We start from the raw sequence: 21,714 nt of genomic DNA, 5'->3' as shown, positions 1-21,714 counted from the left end.
GCTTTAGATAAACTCTGGAATAAACTTGCGCAGGACAAGGACGGTGGATTTTGTCTTCCGTAAGCTTAGGAAAAGATCTTTTAATGGCCGCTGCGAACAGAAGGAGTCATTAGAGCAAACAAAACCTGTTTCAGTGTACCTACGGGCACCTGACTATTGTTTTAAGATGCAGTTGAACAATTGGGCAACGATCCGTTAGGTCCCCTTCGCACAATCCTGTTTGCATTTCCACCGCATCTGAGGAACGGTGAAGATGAGGCGAATTATTCTGACAACAGACTCAAACGATAGAGGCATTAAACACACAGTTTTCACGCACAAGGAAACATCGACATCTCGCTGTTCTTTGCATTTACTGTTGTGTGACTCTGAAGGTTGAATTGATGTAATCAATGAATGCAAAGGAGAGACGCAGAGCCGGAAAAGGAACCGAAAACTCCAGACCACCTGCGTCCAAAGTGGCAACAGTCTGCAGAGTGTATGGCAGCTCATTACCATAAAGCTGGCCTGATCTATTCACCTCCTCCAGACAGTGAAAGCCTTCAAGTTTTAGCCACGTTCAGGTCTGAGCGGAGGGCTCTTTCCCACTTAGGACCCCATTCATCACTCTACTTGACAGGATTAACTGCTTCCACGTGTCCCGTCCTCAGTCCTACTGTCATTCATTAACCTCTCCCTTACGTGTCTACCTCCTCGAAGCAGTTGCAGAAATGCATAAACTACATTTCTGAGCCTTAAAGTGATCAAATATTCGATCTCGTTCCCGCAGCGATCAAAAAGGAGAGCGTCGTCCGCAGACTGAAAACTGAGCAACCTTTTCTTGTACTTCACTCTCTCAAAAGCACAAAAGCCCAGTTTTCACAGTTGTCATTGGGTCAGACTTTTAAGTCCCCCCTGTTCTTTTCTTTCAGCTGAACATTCAGGTTGCTGAGACGCTCCATTATGTCCCGCAGAGCAGAGCCGTCTGCCAGTGACAGAAACGTCGGTTTTTTCTCACTCATCTTGCAGGATCACTAATGCTTTTTTTCCCCTTTTGTATAAAATGCTGCCTCTGTGTAGAAAAAAGCATCTTCAGGTTGAGAATGGTCTCAAGGACCATTCTCAATCTATTCACCTATAAAACTGTCACGCTATTCGTGACTGTGACAGCAGGAGACAACCACACTCATATGTAGCTCGGCACAAAATTCGTGACACAATGAATCCAGACCAAGGGACATGAATTTCACAAATGCCTGTTACATCTTTTGCTGCAACTCACACGTTCAATAAGCCGCATCTGCAGCGGTGCAGGTCGCTTTACCTCGTACTCTTGTGTTGTGACGACTCCATCGCCGATGAGTTTCTCGGCAAACTTCTGCAGGACCCCTTTCTGCTTCTTGATCTGCTTGTACATCAGGGGCTGGGTGAACATGGGCTCATCCATCTCGTTGTGGCCGTTACGTCTGTAACACACCTAATTTTGACGAGTCAAAAGTTCAGGAGTGCTTTTCTGGTGGCGTACCGTGCACACATGAAATCAAATATGCTCAACTTCCTAGACCTTCCTAGACCTGGCCAGGAGGCTGCACCTGCCACATTAATGCCTGGTTTCAGTGATCAATATTTTTATGTTGTCAATGGATCCAATAACTGTGATGTGACAGGGGGTCTCCTCTTTCAGCGTATCCTTTTGGTTTTCCAGCCCGCAGCTTTACTTTTGTCGGTTTCGGTCTCATACATTTCGGCTTTTTCGGAGAAAAAGCCCTGATAAACACACTGTACGCCACCAGCTCAGCACCAAACAGCAGACGGACACAGTTAAGAGACTAAAAGAGAGTGAATACTGGACTTCTATTCGTCAGGGGGACACAAACCCAAATCCCAATGCACGATCATGTTGCTCTGTGTCTGCTGGATGTGGAAATAGACAACTGTTTGCTAATATATCCACTGTATCAACTATGTAAGGTGATAATACATCAGTGTTGTGTTTACAGCCTGTATCCGCTGCCCCCAAGTGGCCAAAAAACTAAATTAAACATTTAAATTAACTGTTGTCAACAAAATGTCAGACAGAACATAAAATGCACGATTTTTCGCAGCCTTTTCTCTCCACACTCACCAGGTCTACGACCACGTCTTTATGGAAGGTGTTCCTCCACTCGGCTGCCACATTACACACATACATCACAGCCTCTGGGTCATCTGCATTGACGTGAAAGATGGGAGCATTCACGACCCGAGCTACATCGGTAGGGTACGGGGATGAACGAGCCATCCTGGGATCTGTGGTGAAGCCAATCTGCGGGGACGAGAGGATTAGGTTCAAGTGAAAGAAATTAGAGTTTCAGTATCTTCTATTTCCGTCTCCTGACAAAGGAGCTGATATAACTCGATGAGCAAGAGGACCAGGAATGTAGTTACCTCCGCCAAGGAGGTTATGTTTTCGCCCGTGTCTGTTTGTTGGTTCGCTTGTCGGTTTGTTTGTTTGTCAGCAGGATTATGCTAAAAGTACTGAATCGATTTGCACCAGACCAGGTGGAGGGACGGGCCACGGGCCAGGGAAGAACCCGTTAAACTTTGTGTCAGATCCAGTTAAAGGGGTGGATCCAGGAATTTTTTTGAAATTACTTTCTGTAACACTGGATCCATATGTGGGTTGTATCTAAAAAACTACCCTCTTCCATTGTCATGTCAGGCTGTGCATTCAGGAAAATCCAAAACAAAGTGATGATGTGTTGAGAACTGGGATCTGGGGAAAAGGTTGTCGTTTTTATCGATTTAGCAGGCATTCAGTACTTCAAGAAAATTACGTTTCTTGAAGCCAAACTGGTTTTATTTTCAATATATTCATATTATTTTCAATATACTCAATTTAGGTCAAATTTTCAGACTCAAACCAACAGCACACGTGTAGTAGACTTAGCACCATGTAACACTCTGGAAAATATGATTATAAGAAACGCTCCAAGAGTTGAGTGAATCAAAGTTGGTTTTGAACCAGCTTTTCAGAGCTAAACTTGATCATTGGTCCCAGGCTGTTACATTTACCAGGTCTTCAGGCATCTCATTTCTCCCATATCCTTGTGTGATTGGATTTTCTGAGATCTGACCTGAATACATAGTCGCTCACAAAAAAAACAAAAAATCATAGCACATGGTATTGAAATTAAATAGCATGAAAACACGGGTTTATATGAAAAAACAATATAATGATGTAGGTCTGTGCCACATACTGATTGATAAGCGTCTCTAAGGTACAGTAACTGTAAATGTGGCACAGTGTCTCCCCCGTTTGGCCTAAATCATTTTCTCAAAGATGTTTCCCTTAACGACAACGACTGCTGAGAGCACCAGCCTGCAGAAACTTAAATAGACTTTGTGACCCAGCGGCTTAATTCCCCCCCTGCACAGTTTCAAACCCGAGCTGCGTGCCTGCCGAAAGACATGTGGGCACGACAATACGATAAGTCTCCATCCGAGACTTATCAGTGCGTACCTGGTTGTTGACCACCACGTGTATGGTGCCGCCGGTGGTGTAGGAGGGCAGGTCAGACAGGTGGAACGTCTCGTACACGATGCCCTGGCCTGCAAATGCAGCATCACCATGAAGCAGAACAGACATCACCTGCAAAGTCATTTCATCGGCTTAAAAACATGTTTGGAAAACAACCGCAGATGCTTTAACCATATAATATAGAATATACTGTGTGATGGGAGTATACCCTCTTGCCCTCAGTGTCCCCACGGTAGAACTGCTCAGCTTTGGTCTTCCCCTGCACCACCGGGTCCACTGCCTCAAGGTGGGACGGGTTCGCCATGAGTGACATCGTGATGTACCTGTCGCTGACCCGGTTCATCCTCTTGTGATACATCCCCAAATGATACTTCACGTCGCCCGATCCCTGAGATCCGAAAATAAAGAAAGAGGTATTTACGCGACGAAGCCGGGATATTTCTGGGCCAGGCGCTCGTCAGCTGTTGGGCCTTAATTATCCAGGTAAAGCCTGGAGTTAGAGTGGAAGATTAATACCACTCTCATGTCTGTGTGCTAAAACCGAAGCTGGAGCCAGGGGATGGTTAGCTTAGCATGAAGACCGGAAACGGGGGGAAACAACAACCAGCTGGTGCCTTTCCGAAGGTGGGAAGAAAAAAAAAAATCTGCCAACCAGCATCTATAAAGCTCGGTAATTAACACAACGTGTCTCGTGTTTTTAATCCACACGTAAATATAATGAAATAAGAATTCCTTAGCCAAGAGCGGTGGCTTCCTTCACTTTGTTTATCTTACGGGTTGAACAAATGAGAGATGAGGTTTTAAATTACAGAGCTTTAGAGGTGTCGGTGGGCTAACGGTTTCCCATCTGCTTCCAGTACTTATGCTAAGCTAACCATTTCCTGGCTGTAGCTTCATATTTAGCGCACAGAGATGAGACTAGAACCTACCTCCTTCTCATTCAAGGAAGCGAAAAGGACTAAATCGTAAAAAATCGAACTGTTCTTTTAAAGTTGTCACCTTGGTGTCTGGGAGATGGCGATGGATATTTTACCTTGGTTTCTGACATTTTCCAGGCTAAAACATTAATAGATTTATCCAAAAAAAACAAAAAAAAATCGACTGATGACAAGAAACAAGAAATCACTTTAATAAAAACTGCTCTTGTCTCTTAAGGTAATGTTCAAACCTCATCTGCAGCCTCTAGTTTAGAGTCAAACTGGCAGAAGATCTGATCCAGCTCCTTGCGGATCACATTAGCCAGCACATTCAGCCGACCCCTGAGGAGAGGGAGAAAAACGTGCATCAGGAGTTCACCTTCAGGCAAAGGGCTGTTTGTCTTTAGGTTAGCATAAACGGTGTATGCACACCTGTGAGGCATTCCCATGATCACACTCTCCACTCCGCTCTGACTGGACTTGTCGATGATGGTCTTGAGGGCCGGGATGAGCGACTCGCAGCCCTCCAGACCGAAGCGTTTCTCTGATGACCACTTCCTCTGGAGAAACTCCTCAAACCTGTGAACAGGTGGTGGTGCTGCTGCTTCACACTGCGGCTCAGAACATCTACCCCACCCCCACCCCCACGTGTCGGGCTGCGCCGAGGAATGTGAAGGAACACAGACAGACAGACAGACCTGGTGGATCGGATCATTCTGGCCAACAGAGTCCTCTTCTCCTCCGGGCTGAACCGCATGATTCCCGGCGTCTCAAACTTTTGTCTGATCCACTGGCATTGCTCCACGTCATTGATGAACATAAACTCCACCCCAATATGCTGACAGTAGGCCATCTAGAAGAGAGAGAGGTTTGAGTGGCCAAACTGAAAGTGGAATGAGTCTGATCTTATCGTATGTCCTGTTAAATCAAATAAGTATCAACTTTAAATTTCTCCTGTAAAAAAACATAGTTTTTTCCTCATAATCTAGAATCTAGCTTATTTGATTAGATTTTACATTTGATTTTATAATTTTTTGATTGGATCTCACCTTGTCAGCTCTTTCCTATTAGTTTTATTTTGTTATCTTTGTTTTTATTTTTCATGGTATTGATATCAAACATTTAACTTATTGTTATTGTTATTTTTTTTACACCATCGACCCATTTAAAAGTGATGTACCTCAAGGCGCCGTATAATCTCTCTGAGTGGCAAAGCGCTCTCGTTTCCGCCGATGAAGGTGGTGGTGGGAAGGCGGAACACCTTGTCCAAGTCGGATTCAGCCAGCTCGTAAAAACCTGTTGTGAACACATTGATGTGGAGGGGAAAAAAAAGCCAACCAAACAAGCACAGGCAGGCAAACCAGACCAATTTGGGGAGGGGGGGGGTCGAACAGAGAAAGATGAGACCACGAGACTGACATAGAACCATTACCAAGAAAGAGGAAAGATAAAGGAAGAGTTGGGGAAACACCGCGGAATTCCTGGATGTGCGGGATGTGCGATCCCGGCGTTTATTTTCACCTTCACTATTTTAACTCCCTTCTGCAGCCGTCTAATCTGGCAGATTACATTTAGTGCAAAATAATTTACATTTAGACTCCTGACGGGAACAGAAACATTTTATCACAGCCCTCTGAACTTCCATCTATTTGATTTTATTGATAGGCCTAAAGGAATTAGGGATGAAACTAATGATTATTTTCATACGTTATTTTTTGCATTAATCGAGTAATAATTTGGTTTAATAAATTGTGAAAAAAAATGCTCATCACATTTTACTCAGAGCTTAAAGGAAGAATGGATAAAACTGATGCAGTTGGTTGTTTTGTCCAACCAACAGTCCAAAACCCAAAGACTTTTCATTCACTATCATAAATGACTAAGAAGTGCAACATATTCTCGTGTTTGAGAAGCTGGAACCATCAGATGCTTGACATTTTTAAAATGAAATCGGTCAAATGCACCTTCAAAGTATTTGCCAAATGACTTCTTTTGATCAACGAGCTGATGAATCAAATAATCGCTGGAAGCTCTGACAGGAACACCACTGATTTTATTGGTACACATGGGGGGGGTTTACTCATCTTGTGTGAGCGCAGTGGGATTCGAACTCCTCACTGTTTTAGTGTTACTAAGCTACACGAGACCACGTGGCAAAAAAAGCACATTTTTGGACTCATTATTAGATTATTAAGCCAGATGCTGTGGTCTTTGTTTTGTGCTGTTTTATTAAATATCTGGCATGTCACATTTTCGCATGTTCATCCGATCTGCTGTGCACTAACTAAATAACTGACCGAGCAAAAAAAGCGACATTGGATCAAGCTCTGAAATCGCTGGATCCTACATTTAACTTGCATGTTGCATATTATTTGCGCCCTGCACATATTATTTACACTGTGAACATCTACAAGTTCTTCATTCAATGGTTTGTTTTAAACATGTGCAAATGCACCTTCAGGATATACATTTCCATTTTGAATATAAGATTCGTGACATTGTCCTTTAAGTAAGAAAACATTGTCCTTTATAAAGAAATAAAAATTAAATTATAAAGAAATTAAAAACCTGTAAAATAAAGTGTCACCCTTTTTCCTTTTTTTTTTTTTTTTTTTTTAATTTTTTTTTTTTAATTTGTTACAGACAGTGAACAAAGTTCAAGAACTTCAAAATCTGAAAACAAAATACAGTGTAGGGCTGCAACTGATAGTTATTTTCATCGTTGTCTAATCTGCTGATTATCTGATCAGTTAATCAATTAATCACTTGGTCTGTAAACTGCTAGGAAAGAGAGAAAAATGCCTGCCGCAAATTCCTTTAGCGTCTGTAAATTGCCGAGACCCCAAAAATATTTAGTTCACTGTGACACACGATAAAGAAAAGCAGGAAATTCTCACGATGGAGCAGCTGGACCCGGTAAATGTTTGGCTGTTTCTACCATAAAAATTACTTAATTAATTGATTATTACGGTAGTAAGTGATTCATTTGCTGTCAATTGACTTATCAGTTAATCGGTTAGTTGTTTCAGCTTTATGGGAAGGTAATAATAAACTTAGGCGAGCTGGGACACGACTGAAGTACGATGTTCTGCTTTTGGTTCGCACATTTTTAAAATAAAAAAAATGGGACTAAAAACTCTTTTACGGGGGAGCACACAGTATATTAGAGGAGACAGAGAGAGAAGCAGTCGATTTGCTTCCGGCTGAAAGCAAACGAGAAACAAGGCACGGAACAGGGCTGATGGGTTACATTTTCTCGGTCAAACAGAGCGTCTACATCTCTGAGGAGGAGCTGTCTGAGACATTACGGGGCAGATAGTGTTTTTCTCAAGCATGTGATGTCCTGGTTGCACCAAGCAGAGATAAGACAATATGGAACAGAGGAGGGGAGGGAGCAGGGCTGGATCTATGTCTGTGTTTGTACATCTCTGTCAGCAAATTAGTGCAGGTTGCTGCACTGAGGACAGGGGGTTTTCAATCCGAAATGCCAGAGTCAGCTCTCTCTCTCTCTCTGTTACATAAGGGATCTTTAGACCCCCCCCACCCCCGTGGTCCGCCCCACACATAAAAACACAGAATTTGCTTTCTGTGATGGTTCAAAGAGAAGAGGCCGAATGATCCGTAATCCTTTAGTGTCTGTTTTCAATCTTATCGCAGGGACATTTTTAATGAAGCAGGCACAGATAAGCATGGACGAGTCCTGTTCGACCCCAACAGCTGCTGAGCAAAGGTTAGCCGGAGCCAGCACGCGCACACACACGCACACACACACACACACACACAAACACGCACACACACACACACACACACACACACACACACCTCCTTTCCAAGCATTACCACCCTGCAGGTTACTTACAGGAAACCACACACATCATTTGTAAAGGCTTTTTAAACTGTAATTAATGACTTTATTAATGGCTATTGAATAATTTACTCATGCTTTACAGGTCAGTAATGAGCCATTAATAGAAAAACTATTGGGTTGTCAGGTCCTGCTCAGGCGTGACACTTTTCTTGCCTTTTTAGCTTCTTATTTCATCAGGGAGACCTCTCCAATGAACTGTTTGACTACTTATCTTCTGGAGAAGAGCTGCAGGACATCTGGAATGGAAAATCCATTTATATACTGCTTATTTACATTTACAACTGGAGACTTACCATCTAAAAATAATAGAAATGTAGAGAGAACAATATAGTAAATGTGAAATGTTGAGGTGAAGGTTATTATAAATGCAATTAAATCACGGGTTCTACAGTCCACCAAGTCTGTACCTGTAAATGTTAATAAGCAGTTTATTTTTACTCAAGATGTCCTGCAGCTCTTCTCCAGAAGATAAGTGGTCAAACAGTTCATTGGAGAGGTCTCCCTGATGTATTAAAGAGCTAAAAAGACAAGAAAAGAGTTGTGCGGTGGGAGGATTTTTCAAACTCTGGCAAACCCAAAAAAAAGCTGTTATTAATGGCGTACAAGTGATCTATAAAACAATAGTAAATGCTATATAAACCATTAATAAAGCCATTCACTGCAGCTTGTGAACCCTTTATAAGCGGTGTATTATCACACACTGGTACTGAAATGGAATATTCTGCGCCAGCTCTGACGTTTTCCCCAGGAAGAAATGAGAACCAACCAACGCAGAGGACACCAGGAACCACTCCAACACCGTCCTAGTCAATAAGCTGATAAGCAAGCACAGGAAGCGGGATTCAAATGGAACTCTACCGGCAACCCCACAAACCAAAAGCAGCCTATCGAAGCGTTTAATATTAATGCGCTGTATGCCACTGGATGTAGGCCGAGGGTTAGATCCCACTAAGAGAGCAGAGAGCCAGGCTTGGGGTTTGAGGGTCTCGTCCTACCTTCGGCATTCAGATTACAAAGATGTTCTTTATAATGAGAGATCTCTGGAGGCATGGAGAGACACAAACACACATACTGTAGGTTAAGTATCGCACAGAGCTTCTCACATATTCTTTTAGGCCGATTTGAACCCGACACCGACCTATTGTTTGACCTCTGTGAACCTCAGCGCCACCAGGACAAAGCAGAACTCGGTGAAACTGAACAATACCACTATTAACTGTGGAAACATCCTATTACAACTCATGACAATCACCTGTTTTTGAACTCAGAGGCCCAACCTTTTCATTAGGCACAATGACAGTTTGCTGCAGGCATGCATCACACACAACAAACACACACACCTCACAGTTTGTTTTAACTCTTTGCGCTATTGCAACAAAGCTGACAAGTCCATGCTTAGTTAAGACAGTAATGGAAGTGAAACCGTGTGCTGCATGTGTCCAAATCAGAGAAGTGAATACCCCGTCAAACTGAATTAAGTCAACTGAGGAGAGCATAATAATTATACTCATTTGAAAAATAAAAATTGGCCAGATTATTTCCTAAATGTCCCACGTGATGATTATAAAAAGCGGTGTGTTAAGAACCATATAGCAGGGTTATCTTATCTCCTCAGAAACCATAACTTCCTATACAGTATGTACTGATGAGGACGACAGGATACACGTGTCTAAGACCAAACACGACTTATCGGGGCAACAGTGAAATAACCTTTGAACAATAAACTGGTAAAATACACTAGGACATAAATAAAAAGTGAACAATACTAGGAGTCCACACCCATGCTAGCTGGCCTGTGAGACTGTACTTGGGACACCGCAGTCCTCTGGGCAAAATGCTAACATCATAACGCTAACGCGCTCACAGTCTCTCCACCTACCTAGAGCCACAACAGCCCTGAAACTAACAACCATAAGGTATGCTGTCTTATCTGGTTTCCTCAGAGACTGCGACTCGCTACACAGTACGTGCTGATAAGAACAACGGGGCACACCAGCGCGAGACCAAACGTGACTCGTTAGCGCCCGAATAAACCCCCTGACAGTAAGTACATCTGAGACATAAATAAAATGACAAAAACGTAAATAAATTGCTTCCATTTCTAATAAGGCTTATGTTACAACGACTTTGTAATTGTTCTACCTAATGGGTTTATTAGTGGGTAATTAATTGTTTATTAATAAGTTAGAGATAGGTAATATGGGTCAATAAAAACAATAAAAGCTTTTGGGTTGCCAGGTTGTGAAAAATCCCTTTAGCTGGTGTGTACCCCTCTGGAACTTGGTGTCCTCTTAGAAGGTCAAAAACCAAGGACCTTTTATTAATGACTTACACTCTCCCTGAGAAGTGATCAAATCTGCAGTTACTAAGGTTTTCAAATCATTAACAAAACCACTCCTCCACTGCATTATCCTATAGAGCCTGTAGTTGAATAACTTTTGGTCAGAACTGGCCTCTGGGCAGGGCACAGCAGAGGTCAAATCAGTCAGAGTAGTTGAAAACACCTGCAGCTGTTCGCGTCTGCCAGTGGTCAGACTGCAAGAAGGTAAAAGCTCCCCCTCCGCAACACTGTAAAGGTTGACCATAACTACAGGGCTTTAACTAACGGTTATTTTCATGAATGATTAATGTACTTTTATTTTACTACAATTTTTTTTTTTTCTAATTGTTTAGTCCATAAAACGTCAGCCAAGGTACATTACAAGGTAACGTCTTCAATCTGCTTTTATGGGCGTTCAACAGTCCAGATTACAAGAATATTCAGTTTACTATAAAGCAAGATTTGAAAAAAAAGCAACAAATGCTCAAATTTCAGAAGCTGGAACCAGAGAGTGTTTTGCATATTTGCTTGAAAAATTAACCAAACTGTTTCAGCTCTGCGTTAACGTCAAAGTTCCACTGTTGATTTAAAACTGCACCTCGACACCGGTATTTTGTTTATTTCTGCTCATTGCCGAGACGAAGACAAACTGTCTTCACTGCTTTCCAAAGATATCCCGTAACGACACAGCCATACTAACACTCCCCTCCACAGATGTCACACAAAAATACCGTAGGATACTAAACAGAAAATTCACAGGAAAGTGTCGAGTGACACCTGTGGTACAGGTTAGATTTTCTTAAATCTTCCCGCTGTCAAAAATATTCAAATTGCTCAGTTATTTTTAACTTAAATTCACTTTGGCCAAACTGCTCACTGTGCAGCTACAGTGCATTACACTGAACCAGACTAGGTATCAGTATATACTCAATATTAAGAGAATATTGAATAAAAAAAGATAAGGACATCTTTAACTTTACAACAAGAGCTATCACATCATACAGAAGCTCTGGCTTTGGGTCCCCCTGGACCACTTCGGCGGCTGGGCTTGTGCCCGGGGGGGGGGGGCCGATCTGGTAATCCATCCATGAAGTTACAGCAGAGGAGGATAAACACCAGCCCAAAGAATGTGTTCACAACCGGGGCAACCAAAATGTTAGCTTTAAGGGCTCCTCACTGATCTAAAAACACGAACGATGTGTTTATTAACATGAATAAAACCATTGTTACAACTTTTCAACCCTTAAAGAAAGAAATTAAACCTGAAACATCAACGATTAAACCAATAAGTAGATTTTTAAAAATGTTCAATCATTTATTTTCGACTGACGTAATCATTCATATATTTATTTTGGATACGTTCGTACTATAACGCCACATGCACACATCAAATCCTTGGAGAGTGAGAGTGATGAGAGTATTTTAATGGGATGTGTGATGAAAGCATTTTTCAAGTTTATGAGCAGCTGCTCTCCTGCACATCTCTTCCTCCGGTTTATTGGGGGAGGTGATGATATCGGAACGTGTGGGCTTCAGGTCGGCAGCCACGATGCCCAGAGGGTCCAGCTGAGCCGCCTAGTGACCCCGGGCCTATAAAGGTAGGGTGGGAGGCCGGTGGTGGAGGGGAGACCACTCAAGATAAGGATGTGTGAATTTATGGGTGTGTCACATGGACAAACAAAATTAGAAAAAAAGGGAGTAAAGACAGCGGGGTAGAAAGTAAAGGAGACCCAGTTAAAGGTGGGGGAGTGAGTGTGGGTCCAGTAGTACAAAACAAAACCGGTGGGACAAACCAGAGAACCAATGGACATCAAAAGATCCAAAAACAGGGAGGCACAGAAAGAGGGAAGGATGGGGACAGAGAGGAAAACATTAGCAAACGTGTAAGCGGGTCTGTGTTTCTCACCAACGTTCTGGAAACCAACGGTACAGGGGGCATCGTCAAAGTCTACACAGCTGATGTCCAGGGGGTCCAGCTTCGCTATGTGATGCCCTCGTACCTACGCAAAGGGAAACACAGCTCAGCGGGGGATTGTGGATGCGTGTGAATGCCTTAACTGGTCAGTCTTTGTCGACCCAGCTCAGCAGATTATTGTGTCGTCTGTCCCTTTCTAAACCGCTGATCACTTCCTGCGAGATTTCCTGTCATGTGTCCGTGTATGTTAGCAGAGTCCTAGACGCAGACGTGGGTCACAGGCCGTAGACAAGCTGCCAAAAAGGAAACGCTGTGGTACAGATTTAGAACGCAGTTGAGTCAATTATGAACCAGCTGTTATAAAAATCCAATCACGAGAATCCATTCTGTTTAATCCTGTTTTACAGGTCGGGTCTCGAACGGAAGTAATTTTCTCTAGATTGCTTCTGAAATCTGCCGTCAGTTCAAAATCAGGTTTATGAGCAGTTCTCATAAAAAGTTTCATAAAAGTCAATAGGTATCACTGCGATTTTAAAAAATGTTTTCCAGGACCCTAAACAAAAGATGAGGCAGGGTTAAGTACATTTAGCTTATTCTTCTGTACTTTTACTTTTTTAATTTCTGATTGCTGGACGTACACTTGTAATGGAACATATTTTACATGGTACTTTTTCTACTTTTACTTCAATTATTAAAGCACGTTTTTATTAAAAGTATAGCACTGCAATAAATTTCTACAAATTCTGTGACAAAGGCCGTGCATTTCCTGTAGCTGCTTCACAATAAAAGCCTTGGCTGCCAGTGGAAAAAACTGTAAATGTGAAGTGCTGCTGCAACAACCGAATCTGAAATTTGGTTTGCACCGTCAGTAACTTAACACAGCTCAGGTTCGGCTAAGCGCGGTCGGTCAACCAAACCACAGAGAGTCAGTTTGAAGCTAAAACGGTATGAAGTAGGAACGAACACGGCACGGCACGGCACAGCTCGGCATGGCATATGTTCGTGGCTTGGCGCAGCTCAGTGCCATTAAAGCAGGTTAAACTGGGCCCATGGAAAAACAACAATATAACAACAATGAGTTCATTTACAAAGCAAGGTTTTTAAATGACTACGTCATTGCGGCCCTCTGTGTAACTGATTGCTTAAGACAAACTTACATCACAAGTCTGTTGTTAAGTCTGTCTTTGAACAGCATCGGCCTTTTCGATTTTCGATCCCCTAAAAATCACCTAATCCTTCTAATGAATGTAAGAGAATTACGTTCTCTACACACAAACAGGCAACTCGATCCAGCCTCAAAAATGAGTCATTATTTAGACTGATGGGGCCTGTAAAATCCAGTTGTTTTTTTCCCCACCAGCAAACTGAGAAGACAGCGTACCGTCAGTTTGCTGTTTGTTCTTCCTTATCTTTTAACTGTAGGATATCTCGTACTGATAGCAGAGTCCCGGAGATAAATGTCATGTGGTCACACTACAGTCCCGCTGATACGATTTGTTTTGGATCATTTCATCACCGTCAGAGTACAGCTACATAAATATCAAACCTAGCCCTGTAACGATGGGGCAACAAGCATTTTCTCCGTCGCGTAAATAGCAAACGTGTGTTTGTAGTTTACCTGGTATGCTCGTATGAGTGACTGTACGGCTAGATGATCCTTCACCAGCTTCTCCACATTGGGCTGAGCCCCCACCAGTGCCTGGACACCGGCCAGTCCCTGAGACGTCCCGGTGAGGGGCGGGGGGCTCTGGTAGGCCACACCAGGGGGAGCCCCTGCATTAGCGTTACGGAAAAATATATCCCAGGACTGCGTGGAGGACAGAGGAGGGAAGATGGGGGAGGACAAATTACTCAGAGGGTTTTAACACGTAGTACAATGCTGTACATCTTCAGCGCGTCCCCACAGCTCCATCCACAGTAATCCTGTGTCAAGCCGGGTCAAAGGTTAATTCACTTAAATGTGCACAACAGGAATGCACGAACAGATACGGTGACATTAACAAGACTAAGAGACTCTGGCCGCGCTAGCAGCTCTGTGAGGCTGCACCGACGCGCAGGGTGATTTGAGCCGAATTCTACCGGCAGGGCTGCGGCTAACGATTATTTTCGTTTACCATTAAACAGCCAATTCTTTTCTCAGTTGTATCAATTTGTCTATAAAATGGGACAAAATTTAGAAGTAAATCCCCATTACAATTTCCCAGAGTTCAAGTTGTCTTGACCCCGAAGACATTTAGTTTACGGTGTGATAAAACAAAGATTAATTTCCTGTCGATCGACTAATCGATTAATCCACTAATTGTTTTAGCTCTGATTACCCATGCATTAACATGCCCACAGTAATAGCAATGCTAACATTCTGACGTATAGCAGCTATACTGTTACTATGGTCAACATCTTAGTTTAGCCTGTTAGCGTGGTAACACTTTCTAAATGGCACCAAGGACAGCTGAGGCTGGTGGGAAAGTCACTAACGTCGGTGTTCTGTCATAAACAAAAGACGAACTGCAGCGATTAGTCGTCAAATCAATAAGTCGATCCACAGCAAATTAATCAGCAACTATTATGATTATTGAATAATCTTTTCTTGTCATTTTTTTAAGCAAAAATTACAAACATTTGGCAGTTTTAGCTTAGCATATGTAAGGATTTACTGCTAAACTTTATTTTACATGACGGTAAACTGAATATCTTTGGTTTTGTAGTGTTGGTCGCGCAGAACAGACATTTGAAGATGGGAAATTTTCCACTATTTTTTGACATTTCATAAACAAAGCGGTGAATCAGTTAATTGAGAAAATAATCAGCAGATTAATAAACAATAAAAATAGTCATTAGTTGTAGCCCTAAACCAAAGTATTGGAATAATCAAATATATTTGACCTGAAGATGGCGATGGATAGAAAGTTAAGGGTTCGGGGTTAAGACATTTAGTCAAGATGTTACACTCAAAAACAAAAATGTGAACCTCATGGTGGCGCCACAGGAAAAGTCAGAGGATCACTGAAGTCATTAGGATTCTGGACCAAAGCAGCTCGGTTGGCTAAAAACACACTCATGCACGCGTGTTTGACCGTGCATCTGAGTTTCTAAGCAGAGAGCAGAGTAGCTGGCTCATCGCTGTGAGAGGCTTTTAAGATCAGTGTTGGCACAGCGTAAATAAAGCCTCTTCTCATCCGCCTCTGTAGTTGACTATCAGCTTACAGGTTGGGTGTGACATAACATTTTCACCACGGCACTGTGACAGTTAAGGACATTAACGTTTGGCAGCAATAAAACTCACTGCCAAACAGACAGTGACGGCAGGGTGTCTGCTACAAAAAGCCCCTTTCTACTTGCTAAAATCCTACAGAAGATAAACAGTCTTTAAACTGGGCAGTGGTTTCACATTAATGTCTCGCATCAGTAACAACATCCCAACCTTCAATCTTTGAAATACACGGAACATTTTTATGACATGCCTCCAGTGCGAGAGCCTGCGTTTAAGGGTTTCAGGATAATCCACTCAATGATGTTTATCAGCTTACTGATTGTAAATCTGAGCCTGTTCTAGCTTGGCCCACCAAGAGCAAAGTTTAAAGTTCGATGATAATCTTGGCGGCCTGGCTTTTATTCAGCCTTTCTAGTAATTTGGGAGATTTGTTTGCAAATGCGAGTCGTAAATATGAGGTCGAATTCAAAAGAGCTATTCAGTGTTGTTTCGACTGTCTAGAGCAATTAGGTCATTTCTGATCAATCAGTCGATAGGACAACACGGACTTCGCCAACCCAGGCGACACAAAGTTCGCTCTTGCAGTTAGTTGAAACATTTAGCTAATTAATCGATTAGTCGATCCTCAGGATGTTAATCTGCGACGATTTCCACGCAAAAATACCAAACAATCCCTAGTTTGATCTTCTCAATTTTGAGTAATTTCTGTTTTTCTTTGTCCTAAATAATAGTAAATCAATAATTCATTTTGAGGGGGCTTTTTTTGGGACAAAAACAGCTTTTTGAAGACACTAATTTGAGCTTTAGGAAATTGTAACAGCATTTTCAAGTATTTTCTGGCATTAAATAGATCAAAGGACCAAAACTGCAGACCTTGTGAGAAATGACCAGCGCGTGTCCCAAACCGTCGACAGCCACAGATTGAAAGCACAGACGCCGACCTCAGCAGTATTATTTTTCAGCTGCAGGGGATCATGAAAAGGGACTCTGCAGACCTTTTTGTTTTTCTCTGAAAGGTTACTGCATGATGTATTTTCCATCCAAAGCCATCGATTTTCACCTATTTCAAGTGTTAGTTTTTGCCCTTAAAACTATCATTTTCTCCTCATCATCATTAGAATCCAGAGCTCTGACTAATAATTCTTGACTCTGAGTTAACATGGAGGTGTACTTGGGATATTAAACATTTTCCACCCACTGCCTGTGCGACTCAACGAGAAGCTACAAAAACCATAACGGAGTCGGCTCGGCTAATCTGGTTTATTCTCTAACCTGCACCACAAAGACATCGGAAGCCCAACTGAAGTCCGAGCAGTAGAAAATGTAGTTAAAGATAATCTGTTGAACTCCCCTATCAGGCAGGCAATCTCAGTGTCCTCTTTTGGTGCGTATACGTAGGTATACGGCGTATATCCACCTGTGGGCCGGGGTAATTTTCCATATACCTACCCTAAAAATAGCTACAGATACGGATCAGTGCACAACTTGCACCTACTGAGACACCACTACACCACTTACCCAACTTCAGTGTGTTGAATTTGTTTTCGTTATCTCATTTTATTTGTTTATCTTTTTTTATCTTTCTGTTAGTGTTTTATTCTCGTTTTACTGCGAAGAACTCTGAACACTGTCTTTGAAAATTAAAGGTCCTGAACAGCAAATCGACTTTTACTTAAAGGGTAGAACAGGCTCAGATTTATTCAAGTCCCTGAATGCTTTGATGCTTTTATTTGTAATTCCTCCCGTTCATGCTGGCTGTTAAGAGATCCCTTCCCAACAGGTTTCCAGTGGCAATGATGGGGGACAAAATCCACAGTCCTCGCTCTGTGCAAAAATACAATCCAAAGTTCAGCCAAAGCTAATATGAGACTCCAGCAGTCTGAGTTAGAGAAATCGAGTGGGTTTCTTCCAAAGTTACCGTCTTTTCAGTACAAAATTCCCTCATTGTTTCCATGGTCATTGTTTCCTTACCAAGCCACGGTAGAGGGATAGAAACACAAAGCATGAATTTTGTACACAGTGAGGTGTGTTAATTATCCAGAGTAACGGGGACACCGTGTCTGAAAAGAGACGCTGAACTTGAGTGTTTTAAATATAATTTTTTTTCAAATCTTTGAGCATCACCTGGACAAAGTAATCGAAACCTATTTGCACGGCAGAGATACCACTAGAAGTCATTTTTGGTGAGCCTACCCTTTAACATGTGTTTTGACGTATGAAGGCATTGCTCTCGCTGTAGATCCCCGTCCTGTTAGCAGCCTAGAACTGGTTTAAAAGGGCAGCTGTCAGTTTGGACATTTAAATGTCAATGAGGTTTCTTGCACTTAACAGCCCTGTTGACAGGTTAACTTTCCGTATTTTACATTCGTATCTCTTTACACAAATAACTTGTTTCCCGTGCGCAGCTGGGTTCAACATCTTTAAGTTTTAAATAACTGGTCCAACTTTGTTCTTGAGGAGAGAACATTCGCAGTGTCAGTCACTCCTTACGCCTTGCTATCTGCCATTCACTGCTCGCTGCCGTGGTGCTCTACTATTCAAACATGCACACGCAAGCACACTAACAAACACACACAGTGACGATAGTGTCCATTTGTGTAACCTTTGCCTTACTGAATTTCGTACATGTAACTGTTATCTTTACAGGGCCCTCAGGAAGAAGTTGAGGTGGAACTCAGAGCAAAAGGAAAAACATTCAGTGCAGAGGTTGTGGGACCGGACCTCAGTGGGGTAACACTGAACCTGTTCTGCACATGTGTATGACGATGCCCCTGAAAACAAAATCACGATTTCAAGCAGAAATAATGCAGAAATGACACACACACACACACACACACACACACACACACACACACACACACACACACACACACACACACACACACACACACACGTACGATACCTTGTGCACATTCCTGGGATTCTCCAGCCACGCAAAGTACATCTCCTCCACATAGTTAGAGCTGGTGCCATTGAGAAAGGGCTCGGCAGCCACAGATGAGTTCAAGCGTCTCGCGGGCTGCAACGTCCTTAAACCCCCTTCGAGCGCCAACAACCTGGGCTGTGATAGGCTCTGGGCTGTCTGTGCAGCCGTTAAAGGCCCGAGCCTTGCAACTGTAGTCCTTAAGCGGTGCATGGCTTCTGTTCAGCCACAGCTTCTCTCCCCCCTCCCTTCCCGAAAGAAGAATGCAGCAGCACTGCCCCGGACAAGGAGTCCCTCCAGACTCCTCGGCAGCTTCCGCCTCGTTCCTTCTGTCTGGCCGGACTGGTGAGGCGGGCTTCTCAAGAGATTCCGATCCCTCTCTTCTGTCGATTGTCCACTGGATCCTGTTGAGTCTGCATGTAAATGTCGTCCATCAGAAACACTCAAAAAAACGCAAATCTAAAAAAAAAAGGCTAAATCTTTGTTATTGTAAACAAAGACCACGATGAAACCACAAACCAACAATGTGTTAGTCTGTCTCTCTGTATTCCCTACCCTGTGAGTGGCCCTAAAAGCCCAACAGTTCCTAATGAAGGCGTAAATCTTTAAAAACAGGTCACAAACACTTGCTTTCACTTTTCAAAAAGGCCCTGCAACTTCCTAAAACAGCTGGGCACCGTAATTTTCCTCAAACGGGAGGGAACAGTGCATTTGTTGGGGACTATTTTCAGCCCCAGATGAATCCACATTTGGTGCTCTAATGAGTATTTTGGGCGGCGGGACAGATTACGTGGGACCGAATGACAATAAAACCACGGCGTGTGTTCGGGGGGTGATGAAGGAGCATGTCGCCCAGAGCAACAGAGTGACTCACCGGTGTATTTTTACCAGTTTTTGGAAAACAATGGAGCTCTGTGGCACAGGGCAATAAGCTAGTTTAAGGTGCGGAGACAGTACTTGTTAGCAGAATCAATTCACTGTTGGTCTGAGTCTTCTCGTGGGATTTTCTCGACAGAAGAATATGCGACATCAGCAGACTTGTCCTTCCATGATAGCGAATGACACGAACACTCTGTGCTGTAGCGCTATCTGAGTTCTCAGTATGTCCGGGTCTGATAATACGCCGCAGCAACGTAAGTTCTGCGCATCCTAAATATAGCTAAACCACCACTGGGGAGCATGTATCTTCAAGGGGTCCCTCTCGTAACCTGGTTAAAGACCTGGTTACAGCAGGCCCCAAACCCAACCCCCCCAACCCCCCATAAACCGGCAAGCAGTTTCCTTCACTTAAGAGGACATTTCATTGACTGGCATTCACTCCCTGGAGACTAACCCTAATCAGGCTGCAATGATGAGTCGATTGATCGATTTGTCGGTCAACAGAAAACTAATCAGCATTATCGATTACTCGTTTCAGTCGTTTATCATGCAAAAATGCCAAACGTTCTTTGGTTCACAATTTTCAAACGTGGGGCTTCAATTTTTTTTTTCCTGTGTGTTTAGTGATTAACACACGTAAAACCTACAGCAAGACAGCATTTAATCCTCAATAGAAAATACTGTAAAGCTGCCACCAACAATTATGATTGTTAAGTGTATAAAATGTCAGACAATAGTGAAACATGCACATCATTATTTTCCAGAAGCCCAAATTAAGTTATTCAGATTGAGCGTTTTTGTCTCAGTAACGGCGAACAAACACAAAGATGGTGAAATTACAATCAAAACTATCAAATATTCGTATGTTCGCTAAGTTGCTAGCGGTGAATCCAACACCAGTAAATGAATCAACCAACCGTTTAGACCGTAGAGTACCAGTCGGTTTCCGGGCGCCTGGGGTGGAAATGATGAAACGGTCGGTAGGGGCCCTACAAACCGGTGTTTGACCCGGGGCCCCGCTCAAGAGCTAGATCCGGCCGTGCCCATGACCGCTACACGCCCGCCCCCAGCCCGAGTGCTACCCTGAACCCCAGAACCACGAAGAAGACCCCGACATTTTGCGTCTCGCGCTGCGGGGATCTGCGCCTGTTTTTTTTCTGAACGCGTGCACCGCGAGTCCCCACAACGGCAGCGTTCCGCGTTCAGACACACACACACACACACACACACACACACACACACACACACAGAGAGAGACACACACACACACACACACAGAGACACACACACAGAGACACACACACACACACGCGAGCCACTCGTCGCTCGAGCGCTCGAGCGCATTCGAGCTGTGTTTTTGTTTTTGTTTTTAAAAAAAAAAAACCTGTCACGTGGGGGTCGGGGAGGGGGCGCGCGAGCGTTCGGTCCAGTTAGCAGTAAAATTCCCCCCTCCTTCCCAGTTAGCCGCTCGGTTAGCCGCTCGCCCGAGACCGTGACCGACTTTTCTTTCAACGGCTTCGTTACCTTTTCTTTTTTTTCTTTTTTGTCTTTCCTCCCCCGCAGACTCAGTCAACGTTTCCCGACCTCTCGCCGCAGCCTCCCGGGGTTCGCGAGCGCGGGGCAGCGAGTCGCGCGCTCCCCGAGGCACTGTCTAATCACCCCGGGTGCTGATCTGCGTCACGCCGCCGGTGACGTCGGCACAGAAGCGGCCCGCCCGCGTCAGAACACCGCGAAAACCGCGCTCGCAGTATCGCCGCACCGGGGCCGGGTGTCACCTGTAAAAGGTGCTCCGCGGTGTCCGGGCGGGAAATACGTTAATATTCGGTCGTTTCGGGTGGAGAAATAATGAAACGCAGACATTAATCGTGGGGTCAAAACTAAAAAGTGGAGTGAAAGTCGCATAATATTTCCCTCTGAAAGTAGAATTAAAGTGTAAAAGTCTCATAAATTTCGAAACAGACCAAGTTCAGTTAAATAAATTACTTTGAAACTGTCCATAAGTAATAATCCTTGAGCAACACCTCTCAGTGACTGCTTTCACATTTTATTTTGAAAAATTTGTTCCCAAAGAGGCTTCTCTACCTCCATATCCTGCTGGCAGTTATTTTTGTTATGTTAATGTACCTCAGTGTTTCGACAGCACACAGTCTGCCGGTGATGCTGATGAACTCTTTGTGAGACT

The 21,714-nt window shown here is 43.4% G+C and overlaps 1 protein-coding gene across 3 annotated transcripts in view; it reads right to left on the bottom strand.

Moving 5' to 3' along the window:
* Window positions 1-21,166, bottom strand: part of ogdhb (oxoglutarate dehydrogenase b) — a 29,349-nt gene extending 8,183 nt beyond the window's left edge. The window contains exons 1-13 of one of the 3 annotated variants that reach the window (XM_040158359.1): window positions 21,057-21,166; window positions 18,633-19,066; window positions 14,138-14,326; window positions 12,511-12,604; window positions 9,280-9,324; window positions 5,597-5,712; window positions 5,115-5,269; window positions 4,849-4,995; window positions 4,668-4,758; window positions 3,708-3,887; window positions 3,482-3,610; window positions 2,105-2,284; window positions 1,304-1,456 (exon numbers count right to left, since the gene is read on the bottom strand). In XM_040158359.1, coding sequence (XP_040014293.1) covers window positions 1,304-1,456; window positions 2,105-2,284; window positions 3,482-3,610; window positions 3,708-3,887; window positions 4,668-4,758; window positions 4,849-4,995; window positions 5,115-5,269; window positions 5,597-5,712; window positions 9,280-9,324; window positions 12,511-12,604; window positions 14,138-14,326; window positions 18,633-18,866 — 1,713 coding nt within the window. In that variant the 5' untranslated portion in view covers window positions 18,867-19,066; window positions 21,057-21,166. Of the gene's footprint in view, window positions 1-1,303; window positions 1,457-2,104; window positions 2,285-3,481; window positions 3,611-3,707; window positions 3,888-4,667; window positions 4,759-4,848; window positions 4,996-5,114; window positions 5,270-5,596; window positions 5,713-9,279; window positions 9,325-12,510; window positions 12,605-14,137; window positions 14,327-18,632; window positions 19,067-20,449; window positions 20,610-21,056 lie in introns of those variants that run through there. The other 2 variants (XM_040158360.1, XM_040158361.1) reach the window with 2 other exon arrangements.
* Between the last annotated feature and the right edge of the window lie 548 nt (window positions 21,167-21,714).

Source organism: Xiphias gladius, chromosome 20 (genome assembly GCF_016859285.1).
Source record: "Xiphias gladius isolate SHS-SW01 ecotype Sanya breed wild chromosome 20, ASM1685928v1, whole genome shotgun sequence".
Taxonomy (NCBI): Eukaryota; Metazoa; Chordata; class Actinopteri; order Istiophoriformes; family Xiphiidae; genus Xiphias; species Xiphias gladius.
The sequence above is the reverse complement of the archived record's forward strand: the minus strand, read 5'-3'. Positions and strand labels throughout refer to the sequence as shown.